This window comes from Nesoenas mayeri, assembly GCF_963082525.1.
Source record: "Nesoenas mayeri genome assembly, chromosome: 7".
Taxonomy (NCBI): domain Eukaryota; kingdom Metazoa; phylum Chordata; class Aves; order Columbiformes; family Columbidae; genus Nesoenas; species Nesoenas mayeri.
In genome coordinates, this window is record NC_137551.1 from 8,585,568 (window position 1) to 8,612,624 (window position 27,057).

Genomic DNA, 27,057 nt, shown 5'->3' on the forward strand with positions numbered 1-27,057 from the left:
CTTTCTCTGTCCCAGCTGTCTTTTTCATTACGTTAAATGCATTACGATGGCTGCACTGTTGTGTCGAGGTTCAGGTACAGAAAGGTATAGGAAGAAATCTGCAACTCTGTATTTTTGTAGTGACTGCAGGCTTCTGTGAGATCTCTGCATCCTGAATGTGTTTCTGGCTCTGGTCACAGATTTCCTTCCAATCACTGGAACATTTGCTGTAAGGGCTGGTGAAAGGTGCCCGAGGAAATCACCTTTTACAAGGCAGCGTTGTTGTAAAGGATTTTTAATGCATTATGGCTCACGCAGCATCACAGTTAAAGAAAACCAGGGATTTAGAAATTAATGCTGATGAAGAAACTGAGAAAAAAAGAAAACACAGGAAAAGATCCCGGGATCGGAAGAAAAAGGTATCTAGATCTGTGCCAAATTCTGACAGGGATTCTTTTGTTTTAATTTTCTTACCTTGCAACTGAAGTATAAAAGCTTTTTCTTGCATGTAACTTGGTAGCTGTTGGAGTAATTTGTTAACATTGTGAAACAGCATTGATAACCATGGCTGTGGGGTTTGCAAAGCAATTGAATGTTTAATTGGATATTAGTTGATTGCAGCGTTGATGCAGAAGGTGTGCATTCATTTCCCAGATAAATCACTTGTGTTACTGTGATACCAAACTGACTGAGAGTTGATAATAGTTTGTAACTGTGATATGAGGTTAAATGCTGAGCTTTCTCATAGGTTTAACAGCATCACAGTTTAGCCTTACATACATGTACTTAAAAGGGATGTGTGTGGAGGCAGATTTTTTTTTCTTTGTATTGGGACTGTGTCACATGTTTGGCTTCTGCAATATCTGGTTTTAGGATAATGTTACAGAAATAAGGTGTTTCAGCATTTCTCTTTTTCCCTAAGGGTGAGCTGTTTTAAAGAACGGAGCTGTAACAATCTGTTATTAGCAACTTTCTTTTGTTAGGGAAATAGGTGTCTAAGATCGCAGAGCCTGGGTTTCCTCTGCTGTAGATTCGTCTTAGCTGCAGAAAACCCTCCAGCACACCAGGATCTAAAAAATTCAGTAGGCACTGCATTGCTCATTGTTCGATTCAGGAGTCTCTCTGTGATTCCAGCTTTACTGTTTCTCTCTAAGGTATAAAGCACAATAGTTGTGGTTTGTGTCATAATGACAGATAAAGAGGCCAGCCACTTTGCAGCTCTGTGGCTATGTCCTTAGAAATGACACCTTGTACTCTGCTCTGTGGAAATAAGGCCCTGCCATAATTTCTTGCTTTTGGCTGAGTTTTATTATCATTTTTCAAGAACATACCAAGAAGCCAGTTGTCTTAACAGAAACCTGGGTATGTAGTATTTCTGTGTCTGTGAAATCCCCCTAAGGGGGAACTGGATAATCTTCATATGCTCAGAGAAGCAGTGCATGTGCTTCCTAAATGACATGTACATTTCCTCTAACATATGTGCATCTTTTGCTTGGGTGAGAGTCAGTATTTCCTTGCCCTTTTCTCTTTTTTTTTCCTCTGCCATGGCAGTACCATATATAATGAAAAGCACTAAGAAACCCACTGCCTTCTGTTCTAGTGAGCACATTAGGAGGCTGTTTAGATGGCTGCAGCGAATGTACTGCAGCATGTTAACTGTAGGTATTTTTTCTGTGTAAATGTATACAAACAGATCTTCCGAATCATCTTTATATTTAAAGGAAAGTGTGAAAATCAGATTCTGTCTTTGGGGCCAATTTTGAGGTGCTGCCTTTTGAAACTGGCCTGAATTAGTAATATTTTCCTTGTTTGCTGTTTAGATTATGTGCAGGTCTGTAATGTAGCTATCAGGGTGCTTTTTTTTTTTACCCCATCTGAACATGACCACGAGAGTGAAGAATTTTAGGAGCTGGCTATATTTATCTATGGCTTGTAAGTGAAAATGTATAGTCTCTCAGCTAACTACTCGTGATGCGGGAAACCCACGTTGTACTTAATGTGCTCAAGTTTAACAATAGCATGCGCAACCATACCCATATACTGTCTTTGTGTGAGGGTGCTTTCTTACAGTTTGTGATCAGAACAATATAGAAGGGATGTAGCAGTGAGAGACTCTTGAATTCAGTGAGGTGAGACAATTGCTTTGTGGACAAAAATGCTTTATTGTTTATACAACTCATTGCTGTAGAAAGGAAATCTCATAGCAACCAGAGTGGCACATGGATAAATATCAGCCTGTTAATCTCAAATGTGTGGATTTTTTTCAGCGTTCTATTTATGCACCTTAAGAATGAGATGAAATTTAGAGCTTTTGATCCATGACAGGCTTTTATTTGGGTTTGGCCCCTCCCCCAACCCCTTCATGTCACACTGGAATTTTGTACCTTATTCCAGTTTCTTTCTGGGTTTTCTTAGGACTTTGCAGATTCTGAGCATGCAGAGACTCACTGTACTAGGAGAATGGAGCAAAAAGCAGCAACTGCTTCAGTTAACATTCATATGTTTTGCAATCAGTCTTCTCATAGCAAAGATATGGTTTTGCCACCCAGTTCATAGGGCGTAGGAAGTCCAATAATTGTGGCTTGCCATTTTGTACTTTCTTGACTATTTAAAACATTTTCCCCCCAATTTTTCCACTATGAGTTGTGAGTCACTTCTTGTTCCTCTGCACCACCCACAAGCAAGCAGTATTGAGGGCTTTTTTTTTTGTTGTTGATCACATGATACTGCACAAAACTAACCCTTTGCTTTAGTGGTATATGGAAATATCCTTTAGGGTCTTCAAATCACATTGAAACACCAGAGAGTGCTAACATTTCTGGATGATTTATACAGTAAGGAGACTAAGGCAGCCAATGGTTAGAAAGTAAGGCTGGTGAGAGCACCCAGCATCCTGGAGTTGATGATACCAGCAACAGTCATGCTGATTTATGTTCCTATTTAGTTTGAGGATTGCATTCTGAGGGTAATATTTCACTGCTTTTGACCGGTTAAGCAATTAACAGTGTAATAAGGTTTCTGTGAAGGCTTGTTTCAACACTTGCAGGAGAGGAATGACCTTTTTAAAGATATACACAAAACAAACCCACTGTATTATATCCAATCCCATTCAATTTCAAGGTGAGATTTTCAAATGGCCTCACTTAGCTCTGTAGAGACACTGTGCTTCTGTGTCCTATGGGCCCACCACGCTCTTTTCGTTTGCCTGAGTTCAAGATGTTTCTGAAAGTTCAGAGCTTAAATAATTTAACTCATGCAAGAGAAAGGGATGGGGCCAGCAAGTGAAGTGAGTACAGTGAAGGGTCTGCATTATACTGGTTTCTCGTTTAGTCTGTTCAAGTTTATATTACAGCTTCAAACCATCCTTCCTCTGGATGGTTGTGCAGTGTCCTACATGCGGATAGTTTGAATACACCCAAGGGCAGACCTGAGCTTTAAATGGTATCACAGAACAAGCCAAGCCAGCCTTACCAATAAGTGATTGATAGGATGACTTGCTTGATTCCTTATAGTGCGGCTCTGTCATGCATTGCTTGATTTGTGAAACCTAGAAATTTTTTATCGTGTAATAATGTCTGGAAATAAATTAGTTGCTTAGTCAGTGCTGTTCCTAAAATAAAGGTGAAATCTCTTAATTTTTTTTTTTTTTTTATATTCTCTGTTCAGTACATAGTAGAAGAGAAGGGCAGCTCTTGGCACATACTCAATGATTTATGTTTTATACAATATTCAGTAGGACTGAAGTGGTTTCCATTTGCGTGTAGTGCTCAGGAGTTAGCCTGTTCTTTAGGAACACAGGATAGCTTGAGCATAACGCAAAGCCCGGCTGCTGCTGTCATGTCCTTTGCTGCTACAAACTTGTGGGCAGCACGGAAAAGAATGGATGCCAATGTGGCAAAACCTAGTAATTTCATCATAAGGCTCACAGTGTTTGAAGGTTTTACTTAACTTTCAGGTATGCTAGAAAAATTGCCCTGCAATTTCCTAATGGGTATAAATTTAAATGCATCAGGAATGATCAGCCTGTAGGTGTGCAGCTGTTCATGTGGTTTTGAGAAGCTTATGCATCTTCTGGCCTGGGCTCTTCTCCTGGTTGTGAGGGCCTGTGGGACGCAGCTTGGACTGCCCTGGGTAGTAGAGCTGGAAACATCTCCTGGGGCAGCAGGACCCCAGGAGGACATCATCATATTCTAGCTGAGAGACTCCCACTCTTTCTTTTCCCCTCAGCTCTTTTGAGGCTGTCAAATGTTTTATGGATCTCAGCCGCATCAAGATTTCAGTATGAGTCTCATGAAAAAAATTCACTGTCTGCACCCACACATTTAGCCTGAGCAAAGGGTTGCGTGCAGACCAGCTTCAGTGCAAGCGGCTTCTTCAGTTTACTTCCTAGTGACAATTAAGCAGATTTGAGGAAAACAGGGATAGTTTTCTTTCGGACAGGCGCGTGCTCCTGCAATTAATTGTCTATGGTTTTAAAAACAAATTAGGTTGAAATTGGTGCAGTTTTCACTTGCAAACAAGTCTACCTGTTATCAGGCAAAACCTGAAATGTGAGCGTAAAGGCTTTTAACTCAGATAGCAAGTACAAATCCCCATCTATTTAAAAAAAAAAAAAAAAAAAAAAAAAAAAAAAAAATCAATTTTCTGATTTTTGAACAAATCTCAGGGTTAGATGATCTGTTTCATGTTTTCTGAACAGTTGAACTTGACAGTAGTAGAATCCAGGTAGTTCGGGCACAAATTATTGTTCCTTAACTCATTTGTGTTAAGGTACAAACCAGGCAGATGTTGCTCTAACATCTGGGAACATGACCTGCGGTAAATGAAAAGATCATGTAGATTTAGGGCCTGAAGGAAAAAAATTTAAGTCAGTGAATCTTTCCTAGTTGCAAGGAAAATTTCACGTGTATCCTTGATTTTTGAACATGAAACTCTGTCAGAGGCAAATCTAATTAAATAATTAGAAGATATTTTTGATAGATATTTAGGGGCATTGGTGGATGGGATATATACGAGCAGTGTGGAATTCTTACTAGCATGGGGTTTGGCAGTGAAAGTGTGTTTCTTTTTCAGCTGGAAAAACAATTCTTTCTTTGAAGATGACCCCCATAGGAATGAAAAGATTGCACTATGTTGTGTGGGTAGCACTACAGCATCATTTGAAGTGGGCACTGCTCAGTGTTACATTCTTGTTTATAAACCCAGAAAAAGCTTTTGCACTGTTATCCTTCTATATTTTTATTTTGGCAGTTTTACCAAATTTACCTTGTCCTCTTCACCTTTTTGATGCCTCAGGATTGTGTTGTCACAACAGATGGCCATTAGTTATTATGCAAATGTCAGTTTGTGTTATAAACTGTGTTATGCTTAATGTTACCAGCCCCTGTGATGGGAGGAGATGCGGAAGAGGGAGGACTAACAATGGGCGACCTCACCATTATAGGGAGGTTGTTCAGTGACCAGATTTAGAGCTGGACTCTCACTGAGTATAAATCAATATTATTTCAGCTACCTGGTTGATATTAATGGAGTCTTTTATCCTTTTGTTTTTTCTACCCAGGCTGGGTTTTATTTGTTGTTGTTGTTGTTGAGGGGAAAGCCAAAGGGGAGGGAGTAGTAGGGAATGTCTCCTATAGAGAAAGTGGATGCTTTAGAAGAAAAAGGCAGTTCAAAGTTTATGTTTGGTGAACAGTGATTTAAATAAAGAAATAAAATCTCTTTACGTGGTTATGAATATTCAGCCCTGCGCCAAAAGTCAAAGCACTGCTAATTTCAACCTCTTTCCTGAATTGATGGCTTTATAGTAAATTGCACCTACTTGGATACAGTTCCCCTTGGCTATTCACTAAATGTTTTTTACTGAAAGCCAAAATATTTGTGAGTGAAACTGGCTGAGCACCTGCTAAAATTGAGTGTAGACTCAATCAAACCTAGTTTGACTGAAATCGGGGGCTAAGAACCAGGCTCTTGGTGTATGTGATGTGGGTAGAGAGAAGAAATAGAGAAGAAAAATATCTGAGTTGTAAGTTGTATTTTAAAAAAAACCCAACCTAGTAACTACCAAGTATCCTCGAGCCCTGCAGCTTCAGCTGAGAGCTTTGGGCATTCTGCACATCAGGCTCTGGTGTCTATGGTGGATATGTGGGATCATGTAACACTTAAAAAGTTAAATTAAAAAAAAATCTTTCTGGTATGTTTGTTGCCTGAGCATGGTGTTTGTGTGAACCCTCCCTTTGTGGTGGCCAGTGGTCTATGTGGTGGTCTGTTCCTGATGCTCACAGAAGTGGTCAGCTTTTGTTTTTCTTTTTACAAAAGTTGAAATCACTGTGTGCTGACTTGAAAGGGAAATACAACAGAATGGTTCCTTAGTATTTAAGACTAATGTGGATAGGAGAACTCGATTGAAATAAGATTGTTTTTCTAATTGAAAAGAAAATTCACTCTGAGATGTATTTATTAAAAAAAAAAAATCATAATTTTGTCAGTAAGCTGAAGTTCTCCATTATTTAAAAAGCTGTGACTGTTTAGGAATGTGAATTGATCACAGATGAGGTTGTTAGTGCTCTGAGATGTACATAAGCTAAGTACATCCCTTTGTATCATGTATCAGAACTAAAACTTTATTTTGCCTTTGTAGTTACAGAAAGATACAAGACACATTGTACTGCATAGTTACCTTCATCTGAGCATTATTTTGGAAAACTTTTTTATGGCTTATTTCAATGACCTGAATGATGTATTTTACCCGGCTCATTGGTTCTTCAGCTAGATGTTATTCACAGTTTTGGATTTCAGCTTACTAGGTAGCTGAGGGGTCTAATATATTACATGTTGTGCCATCATGGTTATCAACTTTAAATCTCAGTGTGAGTGTTGTTAATTTCAGTGTTTTCCTAATTTTTCATTGAAGATCATTTATGATTAAACAGAAAACAGACACAATAGAAGGGGCTCATTTGTATGGGTTTTTTTTTAGGTTAGTTAATTGTGCAAATACTGGTATCCTAGTTTATACAAAATATATCCCACTCCATAGTTATCCAGCTGAAATTAATGGGACTTCATAGAAGCTGTTACTTATTGATAAAAGCAGCAGTATCCAAGGCCTCAGAACACACTCATTGCTCATGAGCCCAAGGAGGAGGTGCAGGTCAGTACCTTAACAGGTGTCCACTACCCCCTCATGACAAGGTGTGCAGATGCAGTCTGCAATTATTTCATGGGTGTGACGTGACATATATATCACAGTGCCTAGAGAGGAGGTTGCCTCAACGAAAATATTCATCAGTAGTGTTAAACTTGGTGTCTCTGGTGGCCCCATCTCTAGCAGGAGCCAGGCAGGCTCCCAGGAGTGCCTGGTGCTTCACCTGTGCAATTAGTCATTTGTGCAATTAGCAATTTGTACAATACCGAAATCGCTGTGATCCTGTTGCTTCCTTCACTTGTGCAGGAAGGGGTGCATGTGTCACTTCGATACCTGATCCAATGTCAGTGGAAATCACTGCCTGCTTTCTGCAAAGAAGTCTATGATGGCTTATAGAAAAGTGCTTTGTAGATTCTGAGCAGATTTCTGAAGTGGCAGCTTTGGTGCATATTGAGGAAACTTCGCTGGTCACTAAATGAGCCTGAACTACATTAATGTATTCCACACTCATTTGTAATATCCCTTTAAGTAAATATACATAGAGGGGATGAGGGTATGTCAATTGTTTATATTTTTGTAGAATATGGAAGGTATTTTTGAAAGCAGCAAAGTATATCCTTTTTTTTTTGTGAAATCCTGTCCGCTCAGCTCTGAGCTGCAACCTTATCCTTAACCCTGTGGCATCTGCCTTTTGAAACAAGATGTTACTAAGTATCCAGGCTCTGCTGGAATAAGAGTTGGGAGGGAAGTCAGAAGACTAGTCAGGTAGTTGCTGAATTCCGAGTTGCGGTGAAAGGATTTCCTGAGGCTGCTGGAGTGGTTGTTTTTGCATAAATGTATTTTAAAAGTAAGCACCATGATTACACAAATCCTTGAACTTTGATAGACTACAAGCAACTAGTAGCTAATCTGAATTCAAGTACTTGCATAGTTCACTCAGAGGAGTAACTGTGGAGTGTAACACAAATACTCTTCTCTGCTAATGATGGGATGTGCCAAGCTGGTGCCCTTTTAAAGAGCTGCTTGCATGACACCTTTGTGCTCTGATTGCTGAAGAGTTCTGGCCGGGTACAAAAAACCTCGTACAAGTCAAAGGTATACGTACAAGAAAACGTATATGTAATGCATGTGCGCAGGGCAAAAGCAGGAGGGGAGGTGGTGGTCAGGGGTGTGACTGTGACTCCCCACCCGGTGCTTTGCATCAGTGTATCTGTAGCCCTTGCTCAGGCATCTCCAAAGTGTCCCTGCTTCCCACAGTGAGTCTCTGTTGTTTGTTTCTTCATAGATGTAATTTACAGTGTGATTCTGATTCCTTTCTATCACTGATTCCTAAAGGAATTACAAATACTTTTTTTTTTTTTAATAAAAAGATAATTTGAAAGAACAAGTCATTAGATCAAAAAGTTCAATGGTCTTTTTCTAACTTCTGCTACTTTTCATTTGAAATTCTTCAAATGACAGCATCACCAGTAGTTTCTGCATCATGTTCTGAGTTCACAAACTCAGAACAATTCACAAGTGCAGTTGTTAATATCTACCTTTCAGCTACAGCACACTGATTTGCATATTTTTTTAGCACTTTCCTTAAAGGCAATATTAAAATGAGAAACCACAGCGATGCTATCCTGCCTGTATCCTCTGATAGAAGCCATACTTTTACATGCCCTGTTTGGTCATTGGTAGAAAATACAGTTGTGGAATCCAATTTCTGTTCAGCACATCAGTTCATTTTCTGGGGAGTTACTTTTAAATGTCAGGATGTAAAATAACTCCATCATTGACTTCTTTCAGTTAATTAAGATTGTCACAGCTAGCTGGGCAGTTGTCCTTCCCAGTGATGTGTCCTGTGTGTTATCCCCAAACTTACCCATCTGGAGGTGGCCTCCAGTGTTCTCTGAGAACCTTTAGAAAAGCTGTGCAATATCCACTGAACAGATATTCCCTCCACTTCCCAGCATGAGTTTATGGTGAATTTTACTAACGTAAGGGAAAAGTGGAACCGAGCCACTGACTGTAGCTAGCTATGTATAACTTTTGAGTGATTTTTCCAGGGTTGTAATCAGAGTATCTTATAAATTAAGGCATTTGTAGCTTTAGATGAGACTCCTTCATAGGTTGAACAATTTTATTTTCTCCCACACAGCTTTTTTCTTTGTCCCATAACGGCATCACCACCCCTTCTGGACCCTACCATGGTATTTCTGAAATTGCAATCATTTCTCATTCATTAATCACTGGTCTAATGTTTAGCATTTGCAACCATCTCATCAGCTGAATTTACCACTGGCCTGTGAGGAAATATCAGTGTCTGGGTAATCTGAATCTGTAACCTGTTCTCCTGCCCCCTTGGGATTTGTATGAATCTAGCAATCACCTCTGGTGCTGAGACTAATGTTTTCATGCCCGAACTGTAGGAAATTAATGCAGATATTATTCTGCTGACTGGACCTTGAAGCACGGGCGAATAAGCCTGGAGTGCTCTCCATGCTTGAGGGGAAAGATCCCCCAAGAGGAGAAAGACATTATATCAGACACAGCATGGCGCAGCAAGTTTAAAAAGAGCCTCGATCTATGGGTAGAGTAAATGCAGCATTTTCTTGTAGTGCTGAGGAAGCCTCTCTCTAAACAGGCATTATTTTGGCCAGGCAGTGGCAGACAGTATGTTCTGGAGGGTGGCTTTGGATAGTTTCCTTTTTCTTACACAAGACTGTGAAAAGTTAAAACATCCCATAGTGAAATATTGCTGAGAAGTGGGTGGGAAAGGCTTCCTTTATTACATTTTTACCATCTAAGCAAAGAAAACATCTTCAAGGAGAATTGGTGAATGCACTGCAGTCCTAGTTTTTCCTACCACTTGATTTAACTTGAAACCACCAGCACTTTGAAGCTGTTAAACATCAAAATTCTGATAACTAAAGACTGCTGTTTTTCTACCGGTCTGAAAAGATTAAAAAGATGTTGAGAGGAAAACATCTCTCATGACAGTGGGTGCACAGTCAAAGTTTCTAAGTAGGGCAGCCTGAGGAACAGCAAATGCTTTTTAACAGTTATGGGAAAGTATATGTTGTTTGATGTTCCTATCTGATATTTTCCTGTCTACTTTTTTTGTAATAACAGAATGTCTGGTTATGCTTAAAGAAGGCTTAATAGATGTTTTGCACACTCAGCACACACTACCCACATAAAAGATAAAAGTAAGCAAACTTCCAAGTCATCCAAGCAACAAACACAGGATGTAGGGGGTTCTCCCATCGACTCTTCCAATTTGATCTTAAGCAATTTATTTAATCTCTGGTTTCCCTCTCTATAAAAATACCTCCATATTTTCTTTTTCTGAATTTTAAGGATCTCTTTTCAAATGGCAAGTACTGACTGTTTTTCTGTTCTTCATATAGAATATGGGTTGTATGCCTTGTGTAAGGGCCTTGGCTACAAAATAAGGCCCATGCCAGGTTTAAAGTTTTTTAATGACTTTGGAACTGCTCAGTGCTGCCTTGGTGTGTGACCTACTGGCTGTGTCCACAGCTCTTGGGAACATTTTGCTGGTGTCTTGCCATAATTCTGGAGGAAATTTTTTTTTTTAAAGAAGTCTATGCTTTTAAAAAAGCTTTTGGTGGAGAAAAAGTATTCATGGTAACAATTCTAATTATGGCCCTTGATATTCAGTATAAATATCCGATTTACTGTTATTTAGATTCATTTTATTTTATATAGTATACCACGTTATTAATGAGAGGCTGTTTTATAACAACTGATCATACTAATTAAATTGCAGATAGAAATGTGTGTTGCTTACAAAGATTTTGTAAAGCCCTTTCAAGATTGTTTCTGTTTAGCCTACCCAAGATACAGGAAAATTGTCAAAATCCTGGTTTTAGAAGTGCATGAATTTAATGTAAAATGGCTAAATGTGTAGTGTATTTTATAACATTGTATGTATCTTCTTGTTGACCTATGTGCCTGTTATCCTTGAAGCTAAACTCACTGAATCATGGTCAAGTCATAAGTTCAATTAGAAGAACCACTGAACATATGCAATAAATTCAGCTTGAAAGGCCACATGCACAATCTGCCCTGGGTTGGAAAGCCAAGAGATGCTGTGACCAAACAAGATCTGCAGGGAAGCTGTTCAAAATAGGAACCCTTTGTCCCCAAGAGCAGAGCTGCCCCTTTCTCCTTGTTTACTACCAAACGCAAATGAGCAAACAAAGCTGGTGCACTTTTAAAACAAATGGGTTTGAAAGAAGATCAGTAAAAAAGGAATGCAAGCATTAGAAAGGGCCTTAATGTTTAAATGTGAGCTGTGATGAAAGGGAAGATACAGAAGGAGTGATTCAGGTGGCTGACCCAGAAGCTGGGCTTTATTTTGGCTGTAACTAGCTGCTGGGAGATGAACTCCTCATTCTGAGGAGCTCCTTATTAACCCGCAATGCTTTGCCTAGCCCGAGTTGCTAGATAAATCCTGGGAGGGGATGGAGCAGAATTAGGACAAAGCCATCAAAATTCAGTCTCTGCTGGGGATGGGGCTCCAAACCCTGCTGAGTTCAGGGTGGCCTGCGGTTCGTTTCAGTGTGGTGCAGATATGCTGCGTGAGCAGTGAAGGTGATGTACGGCTGATAAGATGGCTGAGGGGCTGGCTCTCCTCCCTGCCAGCATCAGCCGTACTGCAAGCAAGCAAATCCCGGGCTGCCTGCAGGGCTGCTGCTCTCTGATTGCACTGCTGCTGTGGGACTGCAGTTGTCCTTGGGAACCCCTCCTCCCCTGACAGGGATGCTGCCCTGTTGGGAGAGAAATTCAGGCATCGAAGTAGGCAAAAAGATAAAAACCCTCTAGCTTTATATAGCAGGGTGAAGAATTTAATTGGTTGGAGGACATCCAAGAGATTGCATCTGATTAAGTCCTTGAAAAGATGAGATCTCTTATCCATTACCTGGTTGCATGAATTTATGCTGTGGATATGTAGCGGAGTGCTTTGTCAAGTTCCACAGAGAAAGAGGTAACCACAAATTAATCAGGGCTTGTCAGTTTTAAGATATTTCTGGTACAAAGTTGAGCAATTAATTTACGCCTACAAAATAGAAATTGTTCCCTGAAATAGCATTCTGCTAAACAAAATATATTGCTTTTACTTTTTAAAGAAGGGTGAATGCAAAATTCAGCTTCATGTCTTTCTGTGTGTTTCATTTGCAATAAAATTTTCTCACATTTTCTTGACAAGTCAGAATCTCTGTCCCAGTTTTTGCAAGACATGCTCTGTGCCTGCCTGTTTCCTAGAAAATAGTTGTCTGAAAAAAGAACAAAGGTAATAAATATCTCCAGAGGAAAATAAAGTCACAGAATATATCAATGTTCAAACTAAACATTATCTTAATGAAACATGGAGGAAATAGATGAAGAGAAAAAAATAAAGCTGGAGGAGAGTGGGGGGAGATCTTGCAAAGCTGGCCAGCAAAAGCCCTCCCAGAGCTTTTGGAGGCTTCTGACTGCAACTTTGTAACTCATTGGGTCTTCCTGGCCTTCCTGTTGGTTCAGTTTTGTCTGTTTTAATTTTTTTTTTTTTTTTTTTCTGGAAACATGCATGTTAATTAGCGGCAGTTGATTTTGTTAATATAAATTCTCTTATGTATTTATTGTTCAGATAAATATTCAGTCCTTTGCCTCTTGGACAGTTTTGTTCATGCAAATATAAATTGAAGATATGAAGTGTTATTAACACGAGAGTTGCCTGGCATCAGTTTTATTTCACGGGTAGCTTGTTGCTGTGATTCAATAAACGTGATTGTCTATACTTCTTGTATTTGGCAGTCACAGATTAGAGCTGCTTAGCTTTAGGGAGGATTTTCTGCAGTATCATTTAGGTTTAACATATAGCAACCTTGTTTTGAATACATCCTGCTGTTTGATGAAGACAAATTAGTGGCTGCTCAGGGGAAGAGTGGTGGCAAGAGAGGACAAGGTCAGAGGTAACTTGAAGTGTATTAACCAGCCTTAGAATGTCAACATGCACTTTTGCCAGTGGCAGAACCAGAATATTTAATAGCAGAGCAGTGATAATACTGGATTTCAGACTTCCTTCTGTAATAAGAGAAGGGTGGTTATATTTTGTGGGAGACTGCTGATGGCTGTCCTGGCACTGAATAGTAACAGTTCAGTGAAGTCAGCGGAGGAAAGCTGGTCCTTCAGCTATGCATCATATACATACTGCTGGTATTTTAGAGAATATTTTCCTTCCATTATGATGCATTACAAACATTAAGATTTCACTTTAAAAGACGTTGCATGTCTTTCAAGTCTAGTTACATTGCTCTTGGAATGACTTAAAACCGTTGGACTCATGGGCTGTGACATCGTTGCGTTTTCTGAATGATGCTGCCAAATGCAATGGGAGTGCACTTGGGAAGGAGTCAAACCACTTGTAGCACAGCCTGCAAAATGAGGGAAACTCACCTATCTCATCAAAAAGAGAGAATTAAACAAATCTCTCCCTCTAGAGAACTAAGTTTCTTTGTATTAGATCAAGGAAAGATTCTCTTTGCTCTGATTATAAAAATCTCTAGCTGCAAATAATGTATTAGCTATTGTGATGGAAATGCATAGGGAAAAATGATGCTATGTACCAGCCACAGATTTTAGTTTTCAGAAAGCAAAATATTTTGCAACTAGATAGGCTGATCAGCTTTATATGTTGATCTGACAAGAAAGAAAAACTTTGAGCAGCTTCTGGTTTTGAAATCTTTCTTTAATTTGTATTTCTGCATTCAGCCGGAAAAACAGACAATAAAAAGGTGCACCACTGTTTCTCAGAGCTCACAAATGACTAAGCAGACTGTGTGATACCTTTGCTTTGGTTGTTATGGGTCTGGTTAGTCAAAAATGCTAAATATTCTGGCACTAATCCAGCACTAATCCACTACTTAAGTGTGCACTTAAGTTTAAGCCTATTTGTAATTCAGTTGCATACAGAGGGAGCACTGTGTGCTTAAAACTGGGCCAAGTCTTAAGTTTTATGTTGAATGGCGGCCACAGTGCTTAGTGCATCAGAAGGCAGTGAGTTTGTAGAAGACAAGGCCCGTCCTGAAAAGCTGTCAGTTATCGCAGCTCTGTGCACACAAGGATGGATGTGAGCGCTGTGAGATGCCATCATCTGCAGATGACATAATTCACCTTGAATAGCAGATTGAAATATGGGGGATTCTGACTAGCAGCAAAATTTGTCATTTCAAAGACATAGTTTTCTTCATAGGTGCTTTTTTAAAAAACCTGTTATCAATATTTGTACATGAGTAAACAATGGTCAAACACCGACAGTGAGAAAACCTTGAAAATGAGAACAATGATAAGTCCATTAAAAAGGCAAGGAAGGCCACCTAGCACTATGTCACAGCTGCTAATTGCACTCATATTATTGATTTAATCATGCTTTTTAAGCAGCTAATTAACTCATTATATGGCGGGTGTTAGAGAGCTATTAATCCAATATGTAATACGTAAGTATATAAATTCTCTGTTGGGTGGTTATTTGTATGCTACAAGCAAATGTAAATTTGGAACATACTGGCCAAAGCCTAGCAACTAATTCAGGCCAATTTTTTCAGATAAGCGTTTCTTAAGTTGAAAAATAAACAAATTTGATGTAAGCTTAACAAAGTATTTAAGTCAATAACAGGGAAAAGAAACAAAACCAAAAACCCCAAATGAAAAAAAATAAAAACCAAACAGCTCATAAATTTTGAAAATGAAAAAAAAAAAAAATTAGTCACTTGAAAGCTTTATTTTGGCATGTTGAAGCAAAGGATTTTACTTTATTTTTCTGTTTTGTTTTGAAATTGTTTGCGAGTATTTTGGAAAGCTGGAAATTCTTATTACAATGTGTCATTTATATTCAGCGAGGGATCCTAAAATAATTTTTGTATATTTTGGTGCTTTTTCTCCTGTTTTATTGTTGTTGTTGTGAGCAAAGGGAGCCGCTTCAATCAGTAACAGTGCTCTCTTTGTCACAGCCCTCCAAATACATCATGACCCTATAGCAACTTCAGTCTTGTGAAAACTATTAAGGATCAGCTTACGCTAAGACTGGAAGTGAAATGAAATACAAGCCCATGGTGCTGGCAGTTAAGCATGTACTGTCATTCTTGACATATCCGTGATTCTGGAGTCTCAAATAAGCAGGAAAATAGTTAAGTATTGGTGTTATTCATATAAGCATGTTCTGTGTGACATTGCACAAGTGTATCTCATCCTGTAAAGTGGAGTAAGTTAATTTGCTAAAGTGTTTTCCTAAATCCAGGAGTGAAACATTAACATCTCTGTTATGGTTAATACAGGCATTTCATGCTGTGTGCTCTTTTAGTGACTACTCCATTTAGTGTTTGCAGTGGTATTAATATTGATTGCAAGTAACAAAACCTGGGCTGCCTGCTGAACTGGGGATGAATGATGCACCAGGAAGTTTGAGGCTGTCCCCCTTCCCATCACCTGTGGGGCTCTCAGGGTGAGGCCCAGTGCTAGAGAGGAATGCATTAGTTCTGTAGGTATGATGAGTTACACATGTGCGTTTCCCTTTTCAAAAGCATAGACAATCTTTTGATGTTTTGAAACCTTTTAAGAACTAGTTAGGGTCAATGGATTCAAACCTAAGATTGCTAAGAAGAGTATTTAAAATCACAGCTATTATCTATTTTAATTTCCTCTACTGGAGAGTACCCCAAAACATTCATTATGTGGAGGGTATAATCTCTGAACAAATGACATAGTGGAATTAATGAACAATTAACTATGATCATACGTTATAAACAGAGCTGATTAGAATCCACACATGCCTGGATTTTAGAAAGACTCTCTTTGACTCAGCTTTGTGTTGCTGAGGTAGGACCATGCAGTCTTCATCTCTTATTCACTGTGTGAGCATATCATCATTTCCTCTGAGGCAAGGCTACGTCTCATAGTTTTCATGGCAACCAGACAAAGAATTCACAATTCTTCAACTTCTGTGTGTGGGGAGGGTAGGGGTGAGCAAAATAAGTATTTTTCTTGGTAATTCTCCTGTTATTTGTTTAGTTCATATGCTTCAGTTACAGACTTTCTCCCATATTCTCGAGCCTGTTCTCCGGTATTCAATGTGGTGATTAAATCAGAGAGAATACTGTAAAGCTGGAAGAAAGGGAATATCTGTCCCCTGTAGCTGCTGCTGCAGCGTGGTGTATGCAGCGTGGAATGCAGTTACTGTGCTGTGCAATTTACTGTCTTCATTAAATCAGACAAGCGTCAGGTGAACCATAGAAATTCCATCTGCGTTCGCAGTGGGCTCCATGCATACTATTTACACATTTTTCTTCTTACTTTATTTAACTTCTGCAAGTATGAGTTTAATAAATGAATACCATTATAAATTATGGTGATTCTTTCAAAACAATAGCATCAGATACTATGATCAAGAATATTTTCAACCTTAAAGGGAAAAATGTATCCATCATTTAAAAATAGAAGCAGGCCTTGAGCTCTCCTGATGTCATTGGGGACAGGCGAGGATTTGTTTCAGAAGCTGCAGTGCAGCACCAGACAATGACTGGACATACAGCTGGATGATTTTGCATCACATAAAAGCACAAGCGTCCCTCTTATTGCCTCAGTGCTCTGATCATCCTGAAAAGTGAGACAAAAGAAATGATCCGCTATATACTGACCTTCATTGTAGCGTCAGAAACCTTTCATTATTTCATCGCATTACTTGATGCCCTCAAGGGCAATGCATTTGAAACTAGAAAATTTCATTTACAGAAAGAAAGCATGCAAAATTTCTGTTGCATAAAGAGAGGTGGAGTTTTACATGTGTACTTTGTGCATTTGTGCTTCTCAAAATAGGTGCATTTGAGAGATGCTCAAGCACTAGCTCACAGAAGAGCGCTTTAGTCAGAGACTGTTATGTCTGCATAATTTGTTTTGAATTAATAAAAAGTTGTTCCTGAAGTAGGAGCAACTCAATCAGATACGATACTGTAAGTGGAGAAAGGGTTTGTCTGAATTACACAAAGAAATGTTCAAATGGTACTTTTAATATTCCTAGCATGCTTATCAAGTGTTCTCTGCCCCGTAGCGTTTTATACATTGGTAGGGAGTACGCATGCTGTTAAACAATGAACAATTGACTTGCAGGATTTTTGGCAAAATCCTTAGAATTCTGAGGTTATTCATGTTTGTGATGTTAAATGTTGGTATAATAATTTAGTGTGTAGACTCAATATATGATTCTTGTGTGTTCTTATCTTGCATTACTACCTACTTTGAGCAATGTCCAGATACAAATGGAAATAAATAAAAAGTTAGGCACATAAATCCACAGATGTGAGGTTTTTGTTCTTCTTTCTCACTGTATTGGGGAGTTTGAAAGCAGTAAGATTTGAAAGTTGAATGTTCAAGAAGGTAAGGCTTGTTTCAGTTGGTGGCTGGAGTCTGGATAAGAAAAGACAAGGGCCCAACTCTCCAGGGAATTGTGAGTTGCCACTTCAATAGGATTAAAATGGAAATCTTCACAGAGGCAGAGTCCTTCTCCTTTAGAAATTTCTGTTACACACTGATCACTAGGCAGAGACCCTTCTTCTGGCTCTTTACAAAGCAGCTCCACAAACAGTATAGTTTTATGGGACCATTGCTCCTTACAAGCTGCTGATAGCAGCTTTCCCATAGCCCTCTGTTGTGATTAGGACACTGCTGTTCTCATGCACATGTTCTGCTTCCAGAATCTGAACAAGTCTCTCTTCAGGGCTTTTCATTGTTCACCCTGGACACACTAGACTGTTCAAAGCTGATGTGACTGTCCTTGATTCAGTTCTGCATGAAGTCAGGAAAATGCTCTCTGACTTCTAGCAGCCAAAGTAAAATGCAAAGTTCTATAACTGAACTAGATCTCCTGAATCAACTGAAGGAGTATCTTCCTTCAGATGCAAATTTTTAATTCTAATGGATAGACAACATGGTCAATAATTGAAGTAAAATTCTTGCAGAGGGCATATCATATTCTTTTCTAGGATAAAACTGATAAAAATTGTGGCTTGATATATTTTGCTTTTTGCAAGAAGCCTTTCTGTGTAGAGAGTGGGTGTCTGGAGACCAGATCAAGAAACTGTTGATCAATATAGCTGAAGGAACTGTACAACATTAGTTCCTCAGCCAGCAATACAATTGCTTAATAACTTGTGGCATTGATTATTGAGGAACTGAATACCGCGTGCTAAAAAGTGAGAATATAGATTAATTTACGACAAAGTGGCTCATCCCTCTTCTCGCTTTCAGAGAATACCTGTAACCATACTGTGAGCTACATCATGTTGGTGACCCTGGAGAAGCAACAAGGCATTAAGATGGATGAAAATAATTGTGAGACCTAGTTGTAGTCTCAGTGCAGTCTTGGAACGTGGCCTCATGTTTTTTGGTCTAGATAGACTCCCTGAGCCACTTGTCACTGAAAGCTGCAGGGCTTAACTCCTCTTTTTTCTGCATCTCATGACCCCCAGTATTTCCACGTTCATATTGCAGATATTCAGTTTGTCTTTAGGGGGACACCAGTGGTTTGGGGACCTAGCAGTGCTGGATCTGTGTGAATCAGAGGTGTGTGTTGGGGCAAAAAAGAGTGCATGAGCACCCTTTGTTTTCTTTGTTTGCTTGGTTTTTGTTTGTTTGGTTTAAGATTAAAAGACACCCTCAGCATTTTTATGGCATGGTTCTTTCTGTTGAATAGAAGCAGAACCATCTTTCAGCCTCTTAGCTGCTTTGCAGTTTGTTCAGTAGCAATTTGTAGTTTCAGATGTAAAAGTGTAAACTAAAAAGAATACGTTTTCAAAACATGCCATCAGTGTCTTCGTTTATCTTACAGGTGTTGTGGATTTTTTTGTTACTAAGTTGCCATCTCTACAACATTTCTCAATAACCTCACTTAATACCAGGACAATATTTGCCAATTAAAAAATAGTGCCTGGTATTCACTCAGTTGTTTTACTGATGGTAACGGACAAAATTCTGGTAGAAAGAACCAGTTTTTCTCCTGTTATACCTGTCTATTTGAATGATCGGTGTGGCTTTAGTTTGATTAGGAGCATGAGTGAAACCTCTGTGGGCTCAATTCAGGCTCTTGATTTCTCCACATTGCCATCAGAAACTCAAATTGCTACCTGTGGTGGTAGGAAACATCCAGCTCCAAAACCTCCGTTTGTTCCCAACCTGTCACCTGGCTTATCCTTTCCTGTGATTTTATGGAAGCAGAAGGAAAACGTTGCGGAGTCCAATTCCCAGATCTTTATGGTTTGGCAGTGATTACTATTTAGCTTTAGGGTTCACTGCTGTTCTCTTGTTTCTGTGCTGTGGTGGATTATGCAAGTGTCAGAACTTCAAAGCTCAGTTATCTTTGTTTCCACAAACTTAATTGTAATTTTGGTCCCAAAAGTGAATGTGAAAAAGTAAAACAGTGTGAGTTTTGAAAATCTGACCCTGAAAAGTATGTTGCTGTTAAATCTCTGAGCTTTAACATTGAATTTTTAAAATTTTCTCTTAAGAAGAAACTGGAAAAAGCTGGTCGATAAAGCTTTCACGATAGAATGCTTTTGCTACACGTGAAGTCACGGCATCAGTAAGGTTAGAAGTATTTGCTGAGGCACAAATGATATGCCGAGGAGAAAGCAAAGGCAGATGCGATATGTGTGTTCACTGACTATAGTGAGTGCTCCCTGACTGGGAGGTTTGAACTTACGAGACAGATGCAAACTCTGTAGGTGTAACTGCTCTGGTGTTACAGGCCAACGCAATAGGGCTGAGGACAGTGACGTAGGATCTTCTGACTTGATCCTTTGTGGAAACCAAAGTGAATGCTATAATACAAGAGACTGACTTTTACCAAACCTTTCTACTTTCCTCTGTCATGCTGAACATATGTTGGTTTACTTTCAATGTAACATTTGGCCATATGTTGAACAAGTCCTCTAGGAATGACTTGCCAAGTGACAGAAAATGCTCTGCTGTGGCAAATTGACAAATAGACTAATGGTATTCTCTTTTAATGGTGTTTTCACATAAGTGGGGATTTGAATGTATATATTAATATATACATAACATATTCAGGAGGGACTGAGGTTTCTTTACTGCGATACAAGAAAAGAAATAACCATGAACAGTGGCTTAAAAATCCCTGCCACCTCAGGTCATTTTTTATTAAAGGAGAGTTTAGACTTAATTTTTTTTATATTATGCTTTAAGTAGTTATTTACCTGTTTGTTTTTGAAAGGAGCCTTATGAGATTCTGCTCTGTTAATAGTTAGTCTCTCACCTCTTTTGATTCAGATATAAATGGTTCCACTATGAACAAACTTCAAAGAAACAGACCCTAGTGAGCAGGTTTATCCCATTTGATGTTCCAAAGGGAAAGAGTTAAGAACTTTACATTTAAGTCTACCAACAAACATACACATGACAAAGAAGTGTCAGAATAGCCAAACACAAAGATTTCTTGTCATTATTTAGAATAAATTGAAATGTGTGGTTTCTTTGCAACCATATAAATTTATTCCGCTTATATAAAGAGTGTATTAGTTTCTTGCAGAGATTGCTGTCTGTATGAAAAGGAATCAATACATTTAATTCCAGTTGCATCTTCTTTTGAGACTGAACATTAACAATTTTCAAAAGGAACAAATGATTACTGGGTTCCTCAAAGAAGAAAACTGTGTAGACTGGGTTGGGTTTTCTTGGGGTATCAGAAGAAAGCAATGTTCAAATGGAAACTTTTGAGTGTATATATAGTGAAGCAGTAAAATCAAACACACTTTTGTGGATGAGCAAATATAAAACTCCAAAAGACTTCAGAAACTGAAAGTGACAGGAATTAATCTGGAAGCCTTTCTGTCCTGCTCCTGATCTGGCCTGGGGTCTTCCTGGAAATTGTATAAGAGAATTATTTCTGGGTTTGATTTGATTTGTTTGTTAACTTGCTAATTTATGAGTGAAAGTGGAAGGTTGAAATTGTTACTTTGCACTGAAGTCCTTGTATGGATAATATGTTATTTATTACCTGTGGCTTCTCAGGAGACTGAGCAGAGATAGGAATAGGTATCAGATCTTGTGAGACTATTGTGACTGTAGAACTGTTGTGGAATTCAGCACATCTCCAGTACAGTTGCTGGTTGGTTTTGTTTGTTTTAAACTGAATCAGCAGAACTTTTCTTTGCAGGATTGTTTCAACTTTCTCTTCAACGTTGTTGTAGTATGGAATATATTAATACTTGCAATATTAAGTTCTCAGTGTTTCAGTTAGTGCAGGAAATCTGAGGCAAGCATAACATTTATACTTCTTTTAAGGGTTAACATTAGCCAGCTTTTTAAACCAGTAAATGTTTTTTATACACAAATATAAGTTATAATCTGTATGAGTTCACATATATGTATGTGTTTATAAACTTAGGTTTCTGTGTATGTTTTATATTTATTGCAAAGTACCAATGAAAAACACAACCATAATAACAGTATTAAATATTTTTCAACATTTGATTACATTTTCCAGCACTTTTTCTGCAGTGCATTCTGCCTTGATAAAATGGCACCTTACTAAACATCAACTACAGCCTCTCCAGCTTTATTTTTCCATCATTAAACAATTGACAATGTGTTCAGTATCTTACCCCAGCTGATCATGAGATCAAGTGTGACTAAAGACTAGATCATCTGGTGGATGCTCCAGCATTTGATATGACACAAGGGCTTCTTTCTCCTCTCTGGCTCACCCGTGCTGCTCCTTGTGCAATCAGTGGGAGCTGTGCGTGCCGCTTTGGGGCACGTTGCTGTATCTGAAGCACTTGCTCTGTTTCTTCATTGAAATTAGCCCAGCAATAGAGACATCCAAGCCAAGCACAGCCACCTCTTCTCTATTTGTATATTCAGCTGTTTGCATTGTTAGTTTAGTAGATGAGCTTCTCTTTCATGCTTTTGTGCCTTGCATATAGTCCTATATAGCTGACTGAGGGTGGTATTAGACACATCCATTAACTCTACTTAGAGGCTTCCTCACATAAATATTTTCTCATTTTCCTTTATTTTATGATATGATCTAGTTTAGTAAAAATCACTGTTCTGTAGACAAACACCCTGCAAATAAGGTTCACAACTGCTGAAGGTGCCACTTTGATTTATTCACACCAAGTTTATCCTGGAAGGAGGATCTCTTTGGGGACAGCAAGTTCTACAGTTGCCAAGTGCAGGCAGTGCTGAAGCCACTAGATGTGATACGTAAACAAAGAACTAGGTACCATTTCTGAACACATGAGAGCATATGAGAAGGGAACTGAGCCCACCAGGTCTCCTCTGTGCTTCCTTCAAGTACAAAATTGCAGAGATTAGATCAATTTAGACTAATGTCAGAGAGCTAATATGGTTCCTTTGGAAGTCTTCTGCTGCCAAATGTTTAGTTGCTGTTTCATGGCTGTAGTTCCTTTATAACATTAATTATTCAAGCTTTGTGTATTTCCCAACTGTGGCTTCTGTTTGTGCCACAGGCCACGGAGACAGAAGCAGCGCACTGCCTTAGTCTTTGTCTCCATGCAAAGGCAGGGCTGACCCCTGTTGGCCTCAGTTTAAATGTTTTCTGTATCTTGGTGCCTGAAAGCTTAGGAGTTTCGCTTTTCCTAATACCTGAAAAAGGACCAGAAATTTGCGTCTCACAGGCCAGATACAGCTGGAAGCCCTTATGTGTGTCGTGTTGTGGGTGTCTGGGCTGCCAAAGACATTAGGAAATACTCAGCCCTCTGGAAAGAGTCAGCTCTTCATGTATATGGGAGAATTTGTTGCAGCTCCTTTTGTAGCCATCCCTTCAGTAAAAAAAAATATGGAGACTGCATTTGCACAGTGTTTGTGCTGCTTGCATAGGATTGCTCATATGCACAGTACTTGACCGTATCCATGTGAGGTCTTCATTCAAGCTTTCTGGTTGCAGTGTAGACCATATCTGCGTGGCTTTTTACTTTGGCAGACTCTCGTGTTCCTAAAACCAATGTTGGAGTTAATGTGGAGAGCTATGCTAGGAGCACAGCAGCATCTAAAGAGATGAGAGGCCTTCACAGCAGAGTTTATTTAGGTCCAACTAGTTGGAATCAAAGGTGAAGACAGCACAAGTTTAGTTGCAGAAGACTGTCCACCCTACACATTGCCAACTTATTGCAAGTATTGGCATGAACTCAGTTTGAAAGTAGAAATCAAGGACTCAATGATGAAGCATTTAGATATTTTTCTCTTAGTTGTCATTCTTTCATGTGTACCTTCAGTATATTTCCCACCCACCTCTGGCCTAAATTTCTGGGTTTGCATTATCTTTTCAATACTTGCTAGAATTTTTCCCTGTTATGATCAACTTCTTTCTTGTTATGGGAGCTGCATACAAGCATCTGTATGTGTACTGTACCTGTATGTTCCTGGATCAGTTCGGGCATGAACCAGTCTTTATGAAAATCCATGGGATTTTTGCACTGATCTCAGTGAATGGTGATCAACAGTGTTGATGTGGGCTACTAGGACCTTCTGTCTGGAACCACAAAAGGCAGCATGTGGTATTTGACACCTACACCCTGGAAACGGCTTCTTTGTTATGTAGCACAAGGATGTAAAAATATCATTGACAAAATGGAGTTAGGGTTTTCATGAGCTGAAGCTTAAAGTGTACCCACATGGGTACACCTACATGGGGGTGCTGATGGCAAGAGGGCTGGGGGCAGCGTGTTTGGCTCAGAAAACTTCAACTGCCAGTCAGACAGTTCATGCAAAAATTGTAAATAGTCCTTTTCGACAAAAGCTAACCTTTGGTGCACATGCACGGGCATTCTAAATCAAAATGATTGATCTACCTCATAAGTGTAATTCTGGTGTATTCTCTTTCCTTGTAAAACAGCCTGTGATAGCACTGAAGTGAATAATTCTGTATTTGGCAACTATTTATGAACTGCAGATCTCATAAACACAGCAGATGCATTTCCTGGATGTCAGCCATTAGTGCATCTGGGGACTTATTTACTAGTTATTGAAAATATTGGACTGGAAGGGAAAAAGATATTGCCACCTCTTTTTAATTTTCACCTAATTTCTGAGGTGCTCCACAGCATTCCTTCCCCGAGATTTGTCACATTAGAAACATCCTTTGACATCTCTCAAATATTTCATTGTCTTCCAAAAAAATAGTTTTCTAGGATATGCTGTAGACCCTGCTTCTCAGAAATTTGCACCCAAAGCCATTTAGGTCAGCGCCCTCTTACTTTAAAGAAAAACAAGAACTCCTTGCAACATGATCTTAAAATGGTTTTCTTATTGTGCCACACATGACTAAATGTTAGAACAAATTTTTAGAGTAGCTGAAAAGTGAAATTTGATATCTCGGATGCCTTAAGATTTCCTGTGAGCTACATAAAGATATAAACCTAGGACAGTGAGGGATGCCTTGTTCCACTTATGCAAAGGCCACTGAGGAGACTGAAGCAGCAAAAGGATGTCCCGTCTCTCTGCTGTTTCCACCTTGGCTGCCTTGGTTGCAGCTGACTGTAGCAGTGCTAAGCGCGGAGATTTCCTGTGTGCCGTTCATACACCTGTGCTCTTGGGCTGGTGCACGGGCTCCAGATCATTTTACAGGCAGCAAAAGATTACAACCACACATGAAATTTTGGGGGGAGATAAAAAAATCAGCAAGATAATGGAACTTTTGCTGCTTTTTTTGGTATTTTGTAAATGTACAAGTACTCCTGCTTTCAGAACTGAAGTAGCAATATGATGGGTAGAAACACCTGTTTTATGCTAAACTTGGGAATTTCATGTCCATTATCTCAATGGCAAGACAGAGTGTATGTTAGACAGTTTGTCTAGTTTTCTTTTTGTTTTTGTCCAAAACTTGTCTTAGTGATGTGGAGAGTATTGGATACTCGCTTCCATCTTTCCCATTCTCATTCCTCCTGTCTTCCCTTCTTCTATTTTTCTTTCTTTAATGTCTTTCTTTTGAGAAAAGGGGAGTTTCAGTTGTAATAAGAATAGGCTGAAAGGACAGCATTTGCTTTTATTTTTTTCCCCTGCTTCTTGAGGAGAGGGGAGGGATGATTTCAGGGGATTAAACATGCAACAAAGCATGCATAGTTTTGCGGTTAATATTTCCTCTCCCTGAAACTGAGAGATTCAATTTTAATATGGACTTAGTCTAGGGAATAGCATATTCCTCATGATATAGAGCATTTTGTTCAGTATGGGTTAGAATTTCAAGAGCGAGTCTTTATGGCACTGAGACTGAATCCCTCTGGCTTCCCCAGGAGGCAAAGTCAGTGACAGGGATTGTAGTATCCACTTCTGGTCATAGAATATATTTTTCTGTAGTGGATAAGCAAGTATCAAAGGTCGTTTCTTTAGCTGTACATGATCTTATTGCCTCTATGTAGCTGTATGTTGTATTTTATAAATAAAATAAAACACTTAAATTTGTATGATAAAAGATATACCAAGTCAAATGCTTATAGAAGAACACTTCTAATAGGATTATGAAAAGCTACCCATTTGAATGGTAGGCATTCATGCTTGATATGTCATTGGCATTTTCCATATTGAGGTGAGACCAAAAGAAATAGTGCAACAAGGGACTGAAAACTTGGAAGCACAATTTGATTAAAATATTCCCCTTGTATCCTGGTTGCTTTTAATCTTCATGATGGTTGGGAGCTTTAGTGTCATCACTACTTCAGTATTTTTGAGGAAACTTTTGGCTTTGTTTTCTTTTTGAAATTATTTTAAAAAAAATTCTGTAATTGCCCAGTGAATAGCTTAATTACAAACATTTATCCTACTACTCATAATAGAGTTTGTCATTTTGAATATGAATTCATTTCCAGTCTTCAAAAATGTCTTGGGGCATAATAATCTACAGTGTGGATGTGAGTGTCATTTTTGATAATTTTCTGCTGCTGCATCTTTCTAAGAAATATCTTAAAATTTCTGAAAGGCCATTAGGGTTTGATGCAAGATAGCAGATGTAGCAGTAACATATAGCTCTTGGGTACATGGTTCTCTGTTATCCTTTGTGTAAGAAAATGGTGCTGAGATGCAACCTTTCAAACTGAACCATGTTCCGAAAAATAGGTTAATTGTTTTTTCCAAAAACGTGGGGTAAGATAAAAGACCCACTTTCTTTGCCAGTGGGTTCTTATACATTTCTGGTAACACTGCTTATGTGTTGGCTTCCACATGAACCCTTAAACTTGAGGAAGGATGTCAGAGAGGATACTACAGAATACATTACTGGACATTTTAAATAGCATACTGTATGTAGTGTGTGCACCTGAGGGCATTTTGTAAGGTAGCAGTTTGCTGTTAAGACATATCCTTGTGTGCTGGCTATGCGTCTGTCAAAACCAGGCTTTTTTCTTGTCGAATGAACTCTAGCCTTTCATTTCATCAGAGTCTCAGAAGCTGAAGTCTCAAGTCCAGGTCTGCAAATACTCTGTAGTGGAAACTTCTACTGATGCCTTCCTGACATCTGAGTTCATACTGAGTCTGGAGATTAATGGCTCTCACTCATCTGTGAACCATCAGAGGTCCATGGAGTATTTGCTGCTGAGGTGATCTTTCCCTATCATTGCTACTTTAAATGAAAATAAGTGGAAAATACTTGATTTCTGCCATTGCTATAGAGCGTGCTGGGTCACTCATAGAGAGCTAAGGAGTATCTGTGCACTAAAAAAGGAGGAGAGTCAACAAGATTCTTTCAAATGAGAGATTGCCATTTTATGACCATGAGCTTGAAAGGGACAGATTGTGCAGTTTGATTTCACCCACTGTGCCAGCCCTGGACACGCATTGTCCCTTGTGTGAGGAGACAGACTTGGGTGAAAACTACCTTCAGCACCAGCTGCCTCCCTGATAAGGATCCTACTGAAATGCAT

The 27,057-nt window shown here is 39.0% G+C and overlaps 1 protein-coding gene across 2 annotated transcripts in view; it reads left to right on the forward strand.

The window, feature by feature from the left end:
- Nucleotides 1-284: 284 nt before the first annotated feature.
- ANK3 (ankyrin 3) overlaps nt 285-27,057 on the forward strand; it is a gene marked incomplete at both ends in the record, with an annotated part of 196,456 nt that continues 169,683 nt past the window's right edge. For both annotated transcript variants that reach the window (XM_080347592.1, XM_080347593.1), the window contains one exon: nt 285-398. In XM_080347592.1, coding sequence (XP_080203718.1) covers nt 285-398 — 114 coding nt within the window. The remainder of the gene's footprint in view (nt 399-27,057) is intronic.